Source organism: Tachysurus fulvidraco, chromosome 2 (assembly GCF_022655615.1).
Source record: "Tachysurus fulvidraco isolate hzauxx_2018 chromosome 2, HZAU_PFXX_2.0, whole genome shotgun sequence".
In the NCBI taxonomy this organism is placed as follows: domain Eukaryota; kingdom Metazoa; phylum Chordata; class Actinopteri; order Siluriformes; family Bagridae; genus Tachysurus; species Tachysurus fulvidraco.
The window spans coordinates 17,854,823-17,875,170 of record NC_062519.1 but is presented as its reverse complement, the minus strand read 5'-3'; the positions used below and the strand labels follow the sequence as shown (position 1 = coordinate 17,875,170).

At 42.9% G+C, this 20,348-nt stretch overlaps 1 protein-coding gene and 1 long non-coding RNA gene across 17 annotated transcripts in view; one reads left to right on the top strand and one right to left on the bottom strand.

Annotated features, from left to right (window-relative positions):
- The window catches only part of LOC125140773, a 46,110-nt gene that overhangs the window by 5,572 nt on the left and 20,190 nt on the right, over nucleotides 1-20,348 (bottom strand). The gene's annotated exons all lie outside the window — the stretch shown is intronic.
- cacna1da (calcium channel, voltage-dependent, L type, alpha 1D subunit, a) overlaps nucleotides 1-20,348 on the top strand; it is an 85,070-nt gene that overhangs the window by 50,637 nt on the left and 14,085 nt on the right. For 8 of the 13 annotated variants that reach the window (XM_047810506.1, XM_047810501.1, XM_047810510.1 and 5 more), the window contains 15 exons: nucleotides 1,057-1,163; nucleotides 1,461-1,548; nucleotides 1,637-1,744; nucleotides 1,880-1,932; nucleotides 2,113-2,259; nucleotides 4,851-5,052; nucleotides 5,156-5,314; nucleotides 6,188-6,298; nucleotides 8,616-8,699; nucleotides 15,688-15,711; nucleotides 18,062-18,094; nucleotides 18,996-19,124; nucleotides 19,216-19,281; nucleotides 19,444-19,535; nucleotides 19,625-19,784. In XM_047810506.1, coding sequence (XP_047666462.1) covers nucleotides 1,057-1,163; nucleotides 1,461-1,548; nucleotides 1,637-1,744; nucleotides 1,880-1,932; nucleotides 2,113-2,259; nucleotides 4,851-5,052; nucleotides 5,156-5,314; nucleotides 6,188-6,298; nucleotides 8,616-8,699; nucleotides 15,688-15,711; nucleotides 18,062-18,094; nucleotides 18,996-19,124; nucleotides 19,216-19,281; nucleotides 19,444-19,535; nucleotides 19,625-19,784 — 1,563 coding nt within the window. Of the gene's footprint in view, nucleotides 1-1,056; nucleotides 1,164-1,460; nucleotides 1,549-1,636; nucleotides 1,745-1,879; nucleotides 1,933-2,112; nucleotides 2,260-4,850; nucleotides 5,053-5,155; nucleotides 5,315-6,187; nucleotides 6,299-8,163; nucleotides 8,248-8,615; nucleotides 8,700-15,687; nucleotides 15,712-18,061; nucleotides 18,095-18,995; nucleotides 19,125-19,215; nucleotides 19,282-19,443; nucleotides 19,536-19,624; nucleotides 19,785-20,348 lie in introns of all 13 variants that reach the window. The other 5 variants (XM_047810504.1, XM_047810508.1, XM_047810505.1 and 2 more) reach the window with 3 other exon arrangements.

Genomic DNA, 20,348 nt, shown 5'->3' with positions numbered 1-20,348 from the left:
AGCCTGTAAAAGCTACATCTCTTTCGCACGCTCGTTTACAGAAGCCTGTAAAAGCTACATCTCTTTCGCACGCCCGTTTACAGGAGCCTGTAAAAGCTACAAAAGCCACATCTCATTCGCACGGTCGTTTGCAGAAGCCTGTAAAAGCTACATCTCTTTCGCACGCTCGTTTACAGAAGCCTGTAAAAGCTACAAAAGCTACATCTCTTTCGCACGCTCGTTTACAGAAGCCTGTAAAAGCTACATCTCTTTCGCACGCTCGTTTACAGAAGCCTGTAAAAGCTACATCTCTTTCGCACGCCCGTTTACAGGAGCCTGTAAAAGCTACAAAAGCTACATCTCTTTCGCACGGTCGTTTGCAGAAGCCTGTAAAAGCTACATCTCTTTCGCATGCCCGTTTACAGGAGCCTGTAAAAGCTACATCTCTTTCGCATGCCCGTTTACAGGAGCCTGTAAAAGCTACATCTCTTTCGCACAGTCGTTTGCAGAAGCCTGTAAAAGCTACATCTCTTTCGCACGGTCATTTACAGAAGCCTGTAAAAGCAACATCTCTTTCGCACACCGGTTTACAGAAGCCTGTAAAAGCTACATCTCTTTCGCACGGTCGTTAGGCAGATAAATACCCGACATACGTGTGTTAATCTGTACAAGGCCCCTAACGGAGGATCTTTTGCAGGCCATGTTCCGCTTTATTTTTAGAAAACTGCAGTCGCTGATCTACATACAGTTGTTCACACATTTATTGTTTATTTACTGTCTGATTCGGGTTTACTGACTGTAACTTCAATCAGTTCTTCTTTTTTACATATAAAACACTTTTATAAAAAAAATAAAATACTGTTTTTGCCTGCACATAAAATAGAGTCCTAAATATATTTGTTGTACATGTATGAGAGAGAGAGCATGAGAGAGAGTTAGGAGAGAGAGTGAGAGAGAGTGAGTAAGTGAGAGTGAGAGAGAGCATGAGAGAGAGAGTGAGTGAGAGAGAGAGTGAGAGTGAGCATGTGTTCTCTCCTTAAATGCTAATCTGCTAATCTTTTCCTCGTCACCCTGCAGATGATGACGTTTGGAGCATTTCTCCACAAGGGGGCGTTCTGCAGGAACTACTTTAACCTGCTGGACCTGCTGGTAGTCGGCGTGTCTCTGGTATCATTTGGGATACAGTGAGTTGGAGCTGCACTTCCCTTCCTATCAAAGGCATTCAACTTTCATCTTGGTAGCATGTAGCATGTAGCTAAAGTTTTACGAACAGAACCGCGTCTGCTTGCTTACATTCTGTGTTCGCCGGATTTCACCGGCGCTTCGTAACAAATCCCGGCTTGCATCCGACAAGAGTTTGTCATTGAATGCGAATTTCTCAATCACACTTCTACATACCTTTATTAAATGTTTATTTGCTCGGTGTTGCCCATGTGTGTGTATGACTGTGTATAAGTGATACGGGTGTGTTTACTTTGCAGATCTTCAGCGATCTCTGTGGTGAAGATTCTGCGTGTGCTGAGAGTCCTGAGGCCCCTCAGAGCCATCAACAGAGCCAAAGGACTTAAGGTGCATGGTCCAAAAAACCAAGTTACTTTTGTCCAGAACAGTGATGAGTGTTTTATATCTGAACATCTGATGGTTTGTTTTCGAGCAGAATGTGGTCCAGTGTGTGTTTGTGGCCATCAGGACCATCGGGAACATCATGATCGTAACAACGCTGCTCCAGTTCATGTTCGCCTGCATCGGAGTGCAGCTCTTTAAGGTCAGTTAGCTTTCATGCTAGCTATTGTTTACAGTGTCATTAAGGACAGATGCTCTCGCAGCACTTGGTCCTAGTGAGATGGCGAGGTATTTAACGTCATGTGCATGACCTCTGACCTCTGCTCCTGCTCTATAGGGCAAATTTTACCGCTGCAACGATGAGGCCAAATCAAACCCTGAGGAGTGCAAGTCAGTCTCTTACCCAGTTTCCTTCTACACACACACACTTCCATGTTATTGTCTCGAAGCAAATAAAGATCAGAAAGTACAAATATGTCAGATTGTGTTTACGCGTTACTATTCAGGGCTGAAACAAATCGTGTTATCTCTCTAACGCTCTCTCTCTCTCTCTCTCTCCGCTGCACACAGGGGTACGTTCATCTTGTTCAAGGAAGGAGATATGAATCATCCCACCATCCAGAAACGTCACTGGTTTAACAGCGAGTTTAACTTCGACAATGTGCTAATGGCCATGATGGCGCTCTTCACCGTGTCCACGTTTGAAGGCTGGCCGGCGTAAGACACGAATCTCATCAAGTTACTTATTTGGGGAAAGATGACTTTTTTTTTGTTTAATCTGTTCAGTGAATTGGCCGTTTACTGTAGGTGCATGGATTTTCCCAGATGTGCAGCCTGATCCTGCAGCTGTCTAAGGGGATTTTTACACCTGGTCATTTCCTGCGTTTTCTGTGATCCGATATCTACCCGACGGTAAAAAGACCAGGTCTAAATGCCCTCTGAAACGTTTTGGAGTCGGATATAAATCTGATCGCTCAAACCCCTTCAGGAGGTGGTCTGGGACACGTTTCAGATGAAACTGTTCAGGTGTAAATGAATGTGGTTGTTCAAGCCACATACGTCCGCACTATACTCCTCCCAAACGGAAGTACGGCACTCGCAGGTGACTCGCGAGTCATGCATCGCGCCAGAAACAAATATGTTTTCCCACCGGCGCTGCTCTGATCTTTCACCCAGGCGTCTCGTCGGGTCTTAAAATGCGCTGCCCCCGCCAGCGAAAATGCAGCAAACAGTAACAGTAACAGTGTTTTTTGTAGCAACCGCATACACCAAAGTGTGTTCCATTACAATTACCCCGGAAATGAGGTCAAATATATTAGCATTTTGGGCGGGAGTAGAAAGATCGGATCGATATCTGATTCGCTGAGACGCGTTTATGTGTCCTGATGACAGTTTTAACAAATCAGATAGCTATCGGATCAGAGACAACACACGAAGTGACCGGGTGTAAAAAGACCCTCAGGCACACAAACAGCTTTAGCAATGGAAAGATTTAGCTGATTATTGTCCAAATGAGACTAGTGCATGTAGTGCTAATGATAATCACCAGCTCTGAATGAACAAACCTCATTACGCTGGGAGAAAAAAGCAGTCAGGAGTTCAGTGAGGGACATGGAATAGAAGAATTTCTCTCTCTCTCTCTCTCTCTCTCTCACACACACACACACACACACACGGTATGAACGTACATCTACATACTGTGTGTGTGATATATATATATATATATATATATGTGTGTGTGTGTGTGTGTGTGTGTGTGTGTGTGTATGTATGTATGTATGGATATGCGTGTGAGACAGTACCAAAAGATAATGTGTAATTTTACATGAAACATTACTAATAATCAGGGATGTGTGTGATATCAGATTTTACTGACTCAAACACACTTGCTGCTGTATTGTGTGTGTGTGTGTGTGTGTGTTAATAACAGTTGTTGAGCTGTAATAATGATAGTTCAGGACTGTAATTGATGTTTTTGTTGCTGCTGTTTGTAAGGAAAGAGGTGAGCAAAATACTATGGAAGTAATTGCACTGATAAACAACCTCTTACACTCTCTCTCTCCTTCCATTAAGTCCCACATACGTTACCAACTCTTAAGAGCAGAAAATACTGGATGTGACTGGTATTAAAGTGGGATTACGGTCATTAACACATCTGTTCAGCACACAGTGTCTGGTGCCCTTTGTTATACCACTGTTTCGGCTGATCTGTATTTTCCCAACCGGCCTGTTTCCATGTTTCAGACACATGGGTCATGTCAGAGTACACCATCATGCTCCATGTTTGGACTCAAAATGAGCTTTAGAGGAACAGAAAACTGAATATTTTATTAATAACAACAAGAATAATAATAATTAAAACTGTCATATTAGAATCGGGGGGACATGGTTGGCTTAGTCGGTAGCACGTTCGCCTCACACCTCCAGGGTTGGGGGTTCGATTACTGCTTCCGCCTTGTGTGTGTGGAGTTTGCATGTTCTCCCCGTGCCTCGGGGGTTTCCTCCGGGTACTCCGGTTTCCTCCCCCGGTCCAAAGACATGCATGGTAGGTTGATTGGCATCTCTGGAAAATTGTCCGTAGTGTGTGAGTGTGAGTGAATGAGAGTGTGTGTGTGTGTGTGTCCTGAGATGGGTTGGCACTCCGTCCAGGGTGTATCCTGCCTCGATGCCCGATGACGCCTGAGATAGGCACAGGCTCACCGTGACCCGAGAAGTTCGGATAAGTGGTAGAAAATGAATGAATGAATGAAGAATTTATAAATGCATGTGAACAGAAATAAACTCCAAATAATGATTAGTATAAATCTCCTGCGATCTGATCCACGCCTCAGAAGCTGTGGTGTCACGGCTGAGAGGAAGAGTTTAGCTCGTTTAAGCCTTAGCAGTGTGTGTTTTCTGCAGAGACACATACAGTACAAAGCTTCTTCAGATCAATAAGTCACTTGTCATAACGATTTAGCTTACAGTGATCTTTAAAAGCTGCCTATTGATTATAATAATGTCGTTTTGACCTGTTGTCCCTCGTTTCTCGATTCCAGCTGTTTTTTTTTTGTACGGTGCTGAACGGAATCGGTTTAGCTGAGTAAGAAGATGAGCTTCTTTCTGCAGCTCTGTATCTGTGAACTGTAAATCCGTGTGTCAGCCCTTTGCTGAGACAGTGATGAATGCGATGCTCTAAACTAATATAAATAGAAGCTTAATGCGCTGTTTAGATTTTTTTTTTTTTTTTTAAAGTTGCCTGTGTTCTATCTTTGTCTTTACTCTGTCTGAAGGTCACTTTCACCGTTCGTTCTCCTTTTCTTGTCCAGGCTTCTCTACAAGGCCATCGACTCCAACAGGGAGAACTTCGGTCCCATCTACAACTATCGCGTGGAGATCTCCATTTTCTTTATCATCTACATCATCATCATCGCCTTCTTCATGATGAATATCTTTGTGGGTTTCGTCATCGTTACATTTCAGGAGCAGGGAGAGAAAGAGTATCGGAACTGTGAGCTAGACAAAAACCAGGTGTGTATGTGTGAGTTTGAGGGGAGAACGTATTCCTGACTATAACACACGGTGTACGATGAGGTGTGATGCCGTTTCCTTCCGTCTGCTCCGCCCCCCACAGCGCCAGTGCGTGGAGTATGCTCTGCAAGCCCGACCTTTGAGGCGCTACATCCCTAAAAACCCAGTTCAGTACAAGTTCTGGTATGTGGTGAACTCCACAGGCTTCGAGTACATCATGTTTGTTCTCATCATGCTCAACACGGTCTGCTTGGCGGTGCAGGTAAGATCTCCTGCTTGTTTTTTCTCTGACTAAAGCCCTATTGGGACGGGATTAGTTTGACGTGGGGACGTGGAGTGATGCGATTTTACCTCAGGACGTCTGTAATATTAATTGGCCAATTCGCACGGGACAAGACATCTCAGTAAAACTAGCAGAAGTGGGAGGGGTAACTCGCTTTACGCACCACAGTAACCTCCTTGTCGTCATGTGCGTATGACGTTGCTTCCTGTTTCAAGCGCCTCCATGCTTGAAAAACGCGCCAAAAACTACTTTTAAACAGGAAATGACGGAATTTTACCGTACATATTTACAGCAGGTCTTTTCGGATGGGATCAGTATTACCTGAGGTCATTTTTCCTGGACCTTTTTACAGAAGACATTGTCCGTAATGATTACCGAGATGGCGCATTCGGACGGGACTAAAATCACAGAGACGCTCTGGTAATAATTGCTTTACCCCCCAGTTCCCCCGTAGAACTGATCCCGTCCGAATAGGGCTTATAACTCAGTGCAATTCTCCCAGATCAGCCGATGAATTCGATCCGGACTCCAAAGGACGGAGATGTTCCTGTAGGTTCGAGCGTTACGTCCGAAGTTTCCTCAGCTGTTCCTCATGCTGCACGTAGCCTAGCCTTTCACACAGTGACGGATTTTGTCCTGTGTTTTCTCCTACTTTTGTGTTTAATCCATACACATTCTATAAACGTTAGTTATGACTCAGTAAAATAACGAATCCAAATGACCTGGATGATTCCTCTGTCCGGTCTCGTGTTGTGTGTGGTTCTCTGTGTAGTCTTTACGTTTACTTGCCCTGTTTGGGACGACCTTAGAACGGTGGATTTATGTCGTCCCATCGTGTCCTGTCTCATGCAGCACTACGGGCAGTCTCAGAAGTTTAACTACGTGATGGACATCCTGAACATGGTGTTCACCGGAGTCTTTACCGTGGAGATGGTCCTCAAGCTGATCGCCTTCAAACCCAGGGTAGAGCTTTACTATAAATCTGTAGTATAACTTCTAACATTATCAGTGTTGTAAAGACTGTATACTGTATGTTAAACATGTAATGATGTACGATAATGACCCCCGATCCCTTCTCCCTACGCCCAGCTGTTTGTTCCGAAGAAGGACAGAGTACTTGTAAGAAACACAGTTATCCCTTTTCCACCGACACAATGGCACTGCTGGTGCTGGACTTGGTGCTGATTCTGGTCAGAGTTTCAGAGCTGAAGCATGACATAATCGCTTGTGGATGTTAGACCACTACTGTACTTAATGCACTGATCTGTTGCTGTAGGGTGAAGTGATGAGATATGTTTATAGTACAAGATGTCAGGGCCTTTATAACTCCTACATTACTCACTGCGTATAAGTGACGGATTACAGATTAAATCTGCAGCAGGTTTATTTTAACAGGAACATAAACAGTTAAATAGCAAAAACACCACAGAACAATAACTAAGGACGCGTCAGAAAATCTGAGGGAGTGAAACTTCTGGGGAAATGTTGGTGCTGAAAACACACACACACACACACACACACACACACACACACACTCATACTCACACACACACACACACTCTCACACTCTCACACACACACACACAGTCGTACTCACACACTCTCACACACACACACTCACACACACTCGTACTCCCACACACACACACACACACTCTCTCTCACACACACACACACACTCATACTCATACTCACACACACACACTCTCTCACACACACACACAGTAATTGTCAGCTAAATCATTTGTGGTCAGGAATCATGAATAACAGCATCTTAGTTCTGAAATGGTGGGGAAAAAAACCCCACAGCTGTTATCGTTCTGGATGAAGCACTATTTCCAGGTCCAGCAGTGCCACTGTGTGATGGAAAACGGTTAAGTGTGGTGTGTGTGGTGTTCACATTCTCTCTCTTCTCTGTAGAGTACAAAATACAGAACTGCATGATGCATCATTTACTCACAGTTCTGTAGTATAGGCCAGTGATGCCCGGTCTTACCCACATCTACCTGACACGGTGCAGCAATTTAGGTCAACAATGCGTCATATAACGTTAAGGTACAATCACCAGAAGGGATGCGTCGATGCCCATAACTGATGATTGGTTTATTCCCTCGTACTTGTAAGAAATCTCCAACATTATCCGGTCTCACAAGTCCAGTGTATGCTGTTATGCTAATAAACGGATAACATGAAAGGGACATATTTTAACGTTATTGGTCAAAAGATCTGTGAAAACATCGAGCGGAGACGCTACACAATCTTTGTACACTACAGCCAATAAAACATTTAGTATGTAATACAACATACTGTATGGCTAGACAAACGTAGATGCTACAGTAGGTGAGTAAAAAGAACCTCTCACAGTCTCACCGTCGATCCTTGACAGTGAGAGATTCGGACACAGTGAAAACAAAATGTACATATTATTCTTATCTGTGACAACCTGACCGCTGTGTAAACCGCTGTGTAAAGCAGCCTAAATAAACAGACACGTCCCTGAGTGACTCGCGCTGACTAACGGCTAGCAAACGGCTAGCATTTATACTTCTGGTTGTTCAGAAATAAATGGTGTTAATGTATCCCTGATAACAATCATACGATAGCGACGCTGTGTGTCGAGTGTGATCGGGCATCACTAGTGCAGGATTTAGAAAAGTCCTATCTAATGCACGACCCTTTCCAATGCCGGTAAGCATTGAAATTCAAAATTCATGCGCCGAGTGTGAATTTTGACACAAGAAGTAAAGTAGTGATGTTAGTTGATAGAATACAGTGGAGTGATCTAATAGTCCTACTGTACTGTAGCTAATCCCCATTGCCTGTCTAAGGGTTATCTTGACGACCCGTGGAACCTGTTCGATGCTCTGGTGGTGATCGGAAGCATAGTTGACATTGCGCTCACTGAGGCTGATGTAAGTAAGCTCAGCCCCTGACACCTCCTCCTGCTCCTCCTGCTCTTCCTCCTCACTCGCCTCTGTTGCGGTCGGAGGTCACGTGTTCCTCTGTTCTCTAACCGTCTTTTACAGCTCTTTGTCTTGACTTTGGGATGTCCAGCTCCCTCCCAGAGCTACGTTTGAACTCGGACTTAAAAACGATCTTCCTTTACAAGCGTGTGCTAACTTCTGTTTTCTCTCCCCTTTCTCCTCATCCCTTTCTCCTGTGTCGTCCTTTTCCTCTTTTTATTTTCGTTCCCCCGCTTTTTTTTCTCTTTCCGTTCGTCGACTCCCCCACCCCTCCCCCTGTGGTGTGTGTGTTTCTTTGTGTGTGTTTGCATTAACAGCATTATTTCCCTGATGCTTGGAACACGTTTGATGCCTTAATTGTAGTTGGTAGCGTCGTAGATATTGCTATCACGGAAGCCAACGTAAGTATGATCAACTTTGCATCTCTTAGATTAGAAAACTTGCAAAAAAAAATCTGTGGGGAAAACTTCAAAAATGTCTGGTGTAAAACTCCCTCTGTCTTGGAGATGTTGCCAGAATGTTCCAGAGCACTGACACTGGAGGCTCCTTCAACACACGTTACAGAAACACCTCCTTCACGATATCCATGATTACGTACAGTACATTTTACATGCGTGCATCGGCCCTTTTATTATGTCGATCATCTGTTGCTATAGCAACGCTAACATATTAGAACGAGGGCATGTACAGTATTAATACGAGTTGTTCGAGTTTTGAGCTTCTGTTATAGTATTTTTTAATATCAACTCTTTCCCCACTAGAGGCTTATTCAGGCCTATTCAAACAGATGGCTGAGCCAAAGTCAATGTAATATTAGTGATACGATCAGTTTTACGTTCAGTTTGTGCTGTTGTGATAACGCATCAGCCTGACACGCTTCATACTTCACTGCAGACGCAGCATCGCTTTCTGATTGCGTGATGTACGTTAATCAGCATCTGCGCTGATGGTCGTGGGCTCGTGCCTGCACATTACTCTGTAGAATTACATCACTGTCGGTGAAGACCCCAAAAACATCACAGAAGTAATGCACGACTGTGGCGTACTAAGATGACGGTTCAAAATCCATTTGTCTCTCGACGTCACGTCTGTATTGTTCACGTCGTGCCCCCTTAAATAAAACCAGGCGTATAGTGTCCCTGTTCCCCACTGATTTTTTTTTGTGAGGTTTCAGTACCAGTGCTGTCTGTGTTGTATTGTTCTGTTTATAAATGCTAATCAATATTTCCTGTACATTAATCTGTGTAATTTGTTGTGTGTGTGTGTGTGTGTGTGAGAGAGAGAGAAGAATGCGTGTGTGATCGTGTGACATATCTGTAGAACAGCTGTGAATAACTGTTTTGTTATTTGTTCTGTTTCCATAGAAACTGTTTATGGCAAGTAACGAGTTGTGCATCATTGTTGTTGTTGATTCTCTAAAACACTGCGAATCATTTTATGTGAAGTTTGAATATCTAATCAAAAAAAAAAAAAGTCTCTGTGAGGTAACATTTGTGTAGATGGTGACCGTGTCTACTTATCTACGACTCGCGTCGTACAGAATAAATAAGCGTGCTGTGTGTCTGCGCTTAAAAAAGAGCGAACGCAGGACTCGAGGCGGTCGGAGGCGAGACGGTCTGCAGCTGGCTGGGTCTAAATCAACACTTCAGCAGCTGGGCTTTACAAATCTCTACTTGTCCAGTCTGGGTTTTGTTAAGTCCAGGTGCGGATGTTCTTTACAGAGACAGCCAGGCTATTAACGTCTCACAACGGGGACAAAAGAACACATGCTGATGCTGTGTGATGGCAGTGGAGTTAGCTTAGCTTAGCTCTCCTGCCTACACGCTCAATCGGTGTTGATTGATTTCATGGGATACTCCACCGCTCTTCAACACCACGACCACAAGTCCAGTGTTAGTGTACAGTCAACAAATGGCATCTCAAGAGTTTAGTTTCTGGGCTTAAAAACAGTAACAACTAATAACAGCCTCTCATTCTACGTATCTAACATACGTAGGAAACGTATTGCTTTGCGAGATTCTCTTTACGTCTCCTTGTATGTGTAACAAATTGGGTTGCAAAGGGGCGGAAAGTTCCTGGTAAATTACTGGTAAAATTCCGGAAACTTTCCACAGGAAGTGAAGTGACATACGGCTAAGTACGGTGACTCATACTCAGAATTCGTTCTCTGCATTTAACCCATCCAAAGTGCACACACACAGCAGCGTGAACACACACACACACACACACACACAGCGTGAACACTCACACAGCAGTGAACACACACCCGGAGCAGTGGGCAGCCATTAATGCTGCGGCACCCAGGGAGCAGTTGGGGGGTTCGGTGCCTTGCTCAAGGGTACCTCAGTCGTGGCAGGCCCGAGCCTCGAATCCACAACCTTTGGGTTACGAGTCAGACTCTCTAACCATTAGGCCACGACTGCCCCATTAGGCCACGACTTGCCCCAACTTAATCTGGGGAATATTGGAAATGTTCTAAATTGGAAACTGTACAGGAATTTATGGGAATTTACGGTAATTATTTGGAAAATAGGGAAATGTATATAAACTATATCATGTACAAACAAACAAACATTTTGTTTGGTCATAACACTCCTAATTTACTGCTTATTAAGAGTTAGTAATGTGGTTATTAAGTTTAGGTATTGGGAATGATTATGAATGTAGAATAAGGCATTTATATGCGCTTAATAAGCACTAATAAACAGCCAAAAGTCTATTAATATTCATGCTAATAAGTAACTAGTTAAAGGACCCTAAAATAAAGTGTTACTGTGCATGTTATAGAAGAATGTAAGTACCTGCAGGGGGTTTGGCCTCAATGGCCTTCCAGTAAGCATTGTGCTGTGTGCAAGTGACCGAGGAACGCAGGGTACAGACTCAAACCGCATTAAATCTTGTCGTTTTAAACAAAATTATACTGCAAGATTTTTTTGTATCTACATTTAAGTTCCTTGTTATAGACAACTCTGCATTTTTTTTTAAATTCCCAGTTAATTCCCATGGAAAGTTTTCAGCATTGAAAATTCCTGGAATTTTGCATCCCTAGTAACAAAAACGAAAAAGGAAACAAAAAAGTTTTTATGTACAGCGTTGTCATCATACGCTGAAGGGAAAGACATCAGCGGGAAGGAAAAGCATCACGCCGAACCAGAAATAAGTCAATAAATGATCTAATTAGGATGAAGTTGTGTGGTTTAATCCCAGACGTTTAACACTCAACAATTGTTTGTGAAAAAAATAAAAGAGATGAGAATAACTGCGGTAAGGAATATGGTCAGGTTTAAATATTATGGTTATAAAACCCCATCAACAGTGAGGTAAACATGCGACCGTATACTGTGACTGATCATGAAGACTAACTTCTCACCGTATACTTTATAAACGCTTACTTTATGAGATTTGTGTGCTTTACCTTTTCCTTGAAATGAAATGAGATTTTCTTGCCTTATGCCGACTGGTACACTAATGCCGGGCGGTGGCTACGGGGTGGTGTAGAGGTGGAGTATTCCACCCGTGGATGGTTTCCTCCTCAGGGTTGAGGGTTTTCCTTACAGCTCATCTGTCTAAAGAGCATCACACTAGTGTGTCTGAGCTGCAGTGCTGTCGTTCTGGAGTTCCCATTTGTCAGTGTCCCCATGTGATGTTGCTTTCGCTGTTTGTATGTATTTATATACGTCGTCTGTGTCCCCATATAGATGTGTCTGAGTGTTTGTATGTGTCCTGTGTACGTGTTACTTCGTCACTGTATGTTTCTCCTCTGTATGTGTAGATGGCGAGGTGTTCAGTCTGATCCGCACACGATCGGTGTCCCAGCAGGTTTTCAGTTCGTGCTGCTGTGATACGACACCAAATGATTAAACTCCTGACTGGTTGGGGTGAGTGGGGGCACGGTGGCTTAGTGGTTAGCACGTTCGCCTCACACCTCCAGGGTCGGGGGTTCGATTCCCACATCCACCTTGTGTGTTTGGAGTTTGCATGTTCTCCCCGTGCCTCGGGGGTTTCCTCCGGGTACTCCGGTTTCCTCCCCCGGTCCAAAGACATGCATGGTAGGTTGATTGGCATCTCTGGAAAATTGTCCATAGTGTGTGAGTGTGTGTGTGAGTGAATGAGAGTGTGTGTGTGCCCTGTGATGGGTTGGCACTCCGTCCAGGGTGTATCCTGCCTCGATGCCTGATGACGCCTGAGATAGGCACAGGCTCCCCATGACCCGAGAAGTTCGGATAAGCGGTAGAAGATGAATGAATGAATGAATGGTTGGAGTGACACCCTGTGGCGACGTCGGCTCTGTGCGGATACGTCTGACACAAATTTCATTTCACAAGGGCTTTAACGGTTTGTAATGAATAATAAAAGAATACTTTATTTTACAGACTATAAAACATATTTTCTCCTTTTTCATGCAGTAAAGTTACATGTATCACTTTTTTAGCATTTGTTCAGTATTTTCTATAAGCAGACGTAATCAGGATCGATGTGTCTTATGGTCTGAAAAATACTATATTTGTATTAATCAGCTTATTAAAGTGTTTATTAAAAAGGCCTTGTGAAGATCCATTTTATCTTTTACCCAAAGTCATGTGTGGCTTTCTGTTATAATTTATGATGTAGCCATATATATACATATATATATTACTAGATCTGTTACTTATGATTCATTAAATATGATAATTGGCTCAGACTTTAATATTTACTATTAACATTAACAGATCCAGTAATATATATATATATGTATGAATGTGCATGTGTGCTGTTTGCCCATTTGCATGCTGGGAAATATAGTTTGCCACGCCATATGCTAACATCAGTTCACATTCTGCAGATGACGATTGGGCAATTTCTTCGCTCTACGGTTAGTCATTGCAAAGTTTATCACTCCTCTCTTTCTATTAGTCCGTTCATCTCCAGGCTGTGGAGCTCAGAGCTGATTCTGAGTGTGGCTAGAAAGCTAGTTACGATAAAGAGAGAAACCTATGTAGCATCTAATCAGAAGTCGAGCCTTATATTTGGATCAGATCAAAATAAATCTAAAGGAGTCAATAGTACACATCAGGCAACAGTAAATTGAGTTACTCTATACACTAAAACGACGACAACACGACGACCGGCTTATTACAGGATATAAAAACCACAGGGTGAGACTGCAGTGATACACATTTAGGTAACAGCGCACCCAGTAATATGGGGACATGAGACAGGACTGAAACCTATATATGGTACATAGCAAAGCAAACTAAAACACGTGAGAGACAAAGAATGCGATAAGGATATTCTTTAAATCTAACAATGTCCGGTTCCTCGGCTGTGCCAGTGTGGTTTAGACCACATTTTGACTTTGTGTCATCTATAAACATATCGTGGCTGTGGGGCGGAATCCTCGTATCTCCAAAACCATTATTTTTCAGGAAATTAAAAAAAACGCTGTATCTTATCTGCGACGCGCAGGGTTTAGTCTTGCGCTAAATTCCTGTCCTCAGACGAGCACCAGAACTAGCGGGGGTCAAGATTTTTTTTCTTTGAGCCCAGTGTTTTGAAGACATTTACCTCAGAAGACGTGTTGATTCGTTGTGACTCTTAATCTTGAGGAAATGCCGCGAAGCTCTCCGGACAGTTGAAGTGTCCGATGGAGTTAACAGCTTTTGCACTCAAGCTATTTTCAAGACTTTGGATCGGTTAATAACTTGTAAAAATAACAGACCCACGTGGGGACGGACCGATAGCATCGATATGTGAAAAAATATGAAATTGACAAACTTTGGACATACGAGGTTTCCGCCCGACAGCGACGATATGATATAAGGACAGCCTTGAAGGTGAAAAGATTTCACCAAACACACCAGTGCGCTACCAAAGCTAAAGAAATAAAAACAGTACATTGAGAAACGATCACGATCACATTTCTTCTCAGCTTCAAACACTTATTGGTCAAAATTCCTGTGTATGGCGTGTGATTGTGCATCTCTGTTCTTCCTCCTTCCAGTGAGCTGTTAGAGCTCAGATGAAAGGGAGAGAAAGGGATCATGGGTACAGCAGGTGTGTAGACCCAAGCTAGGCTGCATGATGACCCCATTCTTGCACCCGTTCTGTACCTTTCGTCATATATCCTCAAGTTTCTCAGTCTGTTTCGAACCTTCGTTCACTCGTTCGTTCAGTGAGAGCGGCGAAAGCACCCCCTGGAGGTGACTCTGATGCAGTGCTTTTTACAACATGCATGACGATGCTTCAGCACCAGACTCAACATTTTTTCTTTTCTACTGCGTGAATGAGGCTGACCATCTGCAGTGATGCCAGCGTGTGTGTGTGTCTGTGTGTGTGTTAGAGGAGAATCCTAAAAGCTAGTCTTTCGTTTGAATGCCCTGTGCATGCGCCACTGGATGCTACATCTAAGACATGCTAGAATGCTAATCAGTAGCACATTTCCCACCTCATCTCTATAACACACCTAGTTTCCACTACCAAGAACTGTTTCTGTTTCAGCACTTAAAGTGTTATTAGACTACATGTCCCAGACGAGACTCTCATGATTTATGCCATGTTCGACTCAAAAGTCGGAAGTTGGAAGTTTCAGAATACATTCCTCATATCTCTGTGTGTTAGCGGTACGCCGAGAGAGAACGTGGACGCCTCGGTGTTTGCTGTTCCTTTGCAATACTGTGTCCAGGTAACTAGACAAAACAGCAAACTGTGGGATCATGTTAAATCAACATACAAGGCAAAACGTCTACACCTTACGGTGTACCAACTACGTCACATTTAGTAGACGATATTAAATCAGGTGCTTTTGTTGAACTAATAGAAAACGACTCTTGGTCGTACACTCGCACTACAGAGGAGGGTTTTAGCGACAAGAGCCTTGTCTGTCCGGGGCTTGTTCCTTTCACTATGTTACTGAACAGGGCGGCTTTTGCTTTGTATTCTTAATACGCTGTCCTTTATTTGTCTGTATGTAAAGGTGAGTGTGTGTGTATGTGTGTGTGTGTGTGTGTGTGTGTGTGTGTGTGTGTGTGTGTGTGTGTGTGTGTGTGAGAGAGTGTTGGATGTGTGTGTTTGACTGCACTGCAGTGGCAGAGGGACACAAGACTCTATACAGGTGGTTATAGGTGGTATATAATCAAGGTTGCTTGGGTTCAGCAGGGTCTGATTCATACGCTGAGCATCTCAGAAGCTCCAACATGGACATTAATCAACAAAGACAGTCTTTTGTGTATGTTAAGGGCATGGACTAATATTCGGACGGTACTCGGCATCGCAGTGTAACGTTCCGGCTGTTAACGTGTAGGTTAAGGGAGCGTACCGTATGCAAGTTGTCTAAAATCCGGGTGTTGATGTTTTTAGCTGTGTGTTCAAGCTTGACTAACGAGTGTTTAATTCAGCTCTTTGATTTTAAAGCCCGCAGAAGGGGAAGAGATGCCGGTAAGATACTTAAAAAATCTCAATGATTTTATGAAGTTTCTGTTAACATTGTGTTCCTACAACGGGCCATATTTACTACGGTGGTGTATGGACACAAGGAGGAGGACTGATATAATTATTACTGGAGAATCGACATGTTGCATTATATCTGTAACTAAAAAGCAATGCGAGACCGAATTTAAAAGCAGACCAGTAAAAGCACAGATAGAATTTTAAAGAACATGTCAGAGATGTGACACTTTATGTAAGTTTGAGTTCCTACAGCCATGTTAAGGTCATGTGACCTGATAACGATCAAGACCAAAACCAACATGATAAAGGACAGTATGTATTTAAATGGACAGTATGAGGTGTGTGTGTAGTACACACATGATCTCACTCACATCTCACTCATCCTGTCTTAATTTACCAGAATTACCACATAACATTATACAGTCTGTATAACCAAAAAGAAAGAAATGTATCAAATAACTGAGCTTTAGCTCTAGCTACAGTAGGACCGGTCTCCTAATAATTCTACACATGCAAACAGATGCATCATATACAAATAATCTGGTTCGGTGTACAGTATATTTACACACAACCCAGGGGAGCGAAGGTTTCTGCATCAGAACAGTGTGAGAGTTTAGCTGAAAAGTGCATCTCACCCAAAGCAAGCACATTCTGGTGATCACACAGAAGACCTAAGGACTACAGAGGACTGAAATGCCATCAAGCAGAGAAGACCGTACACTGAAAGAGGTCTAAGATCACGATGACGCTAAAATACACTGAGAGAGATGTTCTGGGTGGGGTAAAGACGACACGGAGACATAATCCACATCTCACTCATTCAGCAGGGACCGAAAAGCTTGTTAACTTCACCTGCTCCATGTGATGTATCTGTATCCGTCCTAATTATCACTAAATATCTCCTTCTAACGAGAGTCGGGTTAGATAAGACATCGTTAGTACATATGGCCCTTTTCTAATATATCTTCCCGCTTCTTTTTTTTTTTCTTTTTTTTTTTTTTTTACAAATTTCGCAGTGATACTTTTATCTGTTTGAACTGACTTCATTTTATATTCATACATCGTATATAAGACACGATTTGGCCATCCTTAAAAATATTCTTGTTTGCCGTAACCCGACCGACGCTGTCAATTTAATACCGTCTCATAACGATTTTTTAGCTGTAAGTCTGACCGACTTGCCGGTTGTAAATTTGCATTAAGACCGACCAATTTTTTTTTTACTCTTCAAACTAATACAAAAGCAATAAAATAGTATGAATTATATTTTAGTAAGTATTGTAAATATATAAATTGGCCTACATACAAACGAAGGCTATGTTCTTTCTTTTAAATAAAAACCCGTGACGTCATCTATGTTTACACTATTGGTTACCGGATGTCACACTACGGCCTGTGCGTTCGCTTCATCTCGTTCTTTCTCATTCACAGTCAGAGTCGACGGTTCGCGCTCGGTAATGATGGCTGCGGCTGCAGTAAACAAAATGTTCGGGCGCCATAATACATCTAAAAAAGTCATTAAAACAGCTCGAGACCGCTTTAACTTGGCACGAAGTTCTGGGAAAACTGTCCAGCATCAAAATAAGTTTTGCAATGATGCGCCCGAAGGCACGGGCTGAAGACCCAGTCAGTGACGTCACGATATGCTAATTTGTTTAAAGTCATACCTACGTCATCACCATTTTACATTGAAACTTGAAAAAAAATATAGACCTACCTACCGACCCCTTTTTTTTTTCTTTTTCTTTTTTACTGTTACTGGAAAACCAACAAATTTTTAAGGATGGCCTGATACATCGTTAAAGACGAAAGACAGATTGAGTAAGTCTGTAAATGTTGGGTTAGTTTTGTCTTCCTTATGTTTTGTTATTATTATTATTATTATTATTATTATTATTATTATTGTTTTAACATTCTGAGATTCTATTGTTTTTTTTTTATTTATCATCATATGACTAGCTTTTATATGGAGATAAACATTCGAGTTCGACTTTGGGGGTCCGAACGAATGCTGAACTTGTAGCACTAAGCTTCCTTTACTTGTTAGTTTAAATCTGTCCTGTCAGGAAAGTGTGAGATAAAAAAAAGCGAACGTCTGAAAAAGGGAAGGTTTCGTACGTGTTTTGTCCTTCGAGTCGTTCCCTTAGTGAACGTAAACCGTTGTTTCGTAGAGCTGACAGTTTCAGGTGGGTTTGTGTCGAGTCTCTGTATATCGTGTAGTTCTGCATCACCTGGTTCAGCAGAATGCACCATGAGTGTGTGTGTGTGTGTGTGTTTAGTGGTTTAAGAGTTGTGTTAAGTGTGTGTAAGTGATTAATGCAGCTTTTTAATTTTAAAGCCCACAGAGGCTCCACAGGTGGATGAGTCGGGGGTAAGATACTCCGCCCCCTACTGGGCCTCACCTTTAAGTATCATCATTTCTTTTATTAGGTTTCCGTTCAGATTGTGTTCTGACTTCGTTTCTTTCTTTCTTTTTATTTTATTAAACTTTATTAAAAAAAACTCTGACAGCTCTGCCCCTTTCCCACCTCATTTTATCATCTTACCTTTGGTTTGCTGTTGGTTAAGTTTACTTTTTTTGGTTTAAGTTTTCCTTTCCTCTGTCTTTAGGTTTGATTTCATATTTATTTATTTATTTATTTATTTATTTATTTATTTATTTATTTGATTAATGAGAATTAAAACTGTCAGGCAAACGTGTCAGCGAGTGTGTGTGAGTGCGTGGGGGTCATACAACACGTTTGCAGTGCTGACACTGCTGCATGATGGTCCCCCCCCCCACCCCCCATGGGGTCAGGTCAGGTAAGGATGTGACCTCAGGTTCTCCTTTGGCCCATGGGGTTTGGGTCCAGGAGGTTGGCATGCAGTGACGCGTGGTTTAGACTGCCATGCTTGTGCCAGTGCAGTTAAGTATGGCCAGGTTATTTTGAAACCAGCATGCCCCTCTTCCCTTCCTGTTTTAGGACTAACTCATACCGCAGGTACCTGGCAATGCTGCAGGTCTGGCCAGCATTAGATGCGTTTACAAACGCAACTTAAGATCAGATATTGTGCAAAATAAAAGAAGCATGTGATACTGACCAACCGGAAGCTTTAGCTTTAGAGTTCTGCTGTAAACATAATTTCCTGTCACAATACAGACTAGATAAAGAATGCAGCGTTAGTGATTAGTGCCCCCTTCTGGCCAGGTGCCTAAAGCACAGCCAGGTGCATTGTGATTTCTCTTTCTCTCTGCTCTGATCGATGCATTAACTCTCGACTCCCCGCAACAGAACCCAGAAGAAAGCTCCCGCATCTCCATTACCTTCTTTCGACTGTTCAGAGTGATGCGACTAGTGAAGCTGCTCAACAGGGGGGAGGGAATCCGTACACTCCTGTGGACCTTCATCAAGTCCTTCCAGGTTCGAATGATTCCCCTAAAATATCTTTATAATCTGAATAGTATGAGACAGCTGGGGTTTCTAACTGGACTGTAATTTTTGTTGCTCACAGGCTTTGCCGTATGTCGCTCTGCTGATTGCCATGCTGTTCTTCATCTACGCCGTCATCGGCATGCAGGTGAGCTGCTTTCCCAAGTCTCTATGCACTGTATATGTGTATTAGGTTCGTGTACTGATTTTTTTTTTGTTATAGTCATACACTAAAAAACTCAGTTTAACCTATATATTGTGAGGTTTTCAGATTTGAGCTTTTGAGCTGTTATGTCGGTGTGTGTTACAGATATTTGGGAAGGTAGCAATGGTGGATGGCACACAAATCAACCGGAACAACAACTTCCAAACTTTTCCGCAAGCCGTGCTTTTGCTGTTTAGGTCAGTGCTTCACTGCATGCTGAACATGTAGAATTAAAATGCGAGGCTGGTTTATATCTGAGTGTGTGTGTGTGTGTGTGCTTTCTCAGATGTGCCACAGGTGAGGCATGGCAGGATATCATGCTGGCTTGTATGCCCGGGAAACTCTGTGACCCAGAGTCGGACTATAATCCAGGAGAGGAAATGACATGCGGCAGCAGCTTCGCAATTATCTACTTCATCACATTCTACATGCTTTGTGCATTCGTGGTATGCACACACACTCACACACACATACACACACTCACACACACACTCACTCACACCACACACACTCACTCACACATTCACACACACTCACTCACACATTCACACACACATTCACACACACACGCACTCGCTCACTCACTCACTCACTCACTCACTCACTCACTCACTCACTCACTCACTCACTCACTCACTCACTCACTCACACACACACACACACACACTCACACACTCACACACTCACACACACACTCACACACACACACACACACTCACACACACACACTTTCTCACACTCACTCACACACACACTCACCCAAAACACACAGTCACGCACACTCACTCACACACACAGTCAGGCACACACACACTCACACTCACTCACACACTCACCCACACACAGAGCTTCTGACATCTGCTGCTCTCTGGTCTAATAAACTGTTACAATAATATTTCCTATAGCCTTTATCCTATATAATATCCTATACAATATCCTATAGCCTTTGAGAGTGAATTAGCAAAACATTTAAGACTGCAGACTAGAATAATAAATGATTGCTGTAGTGA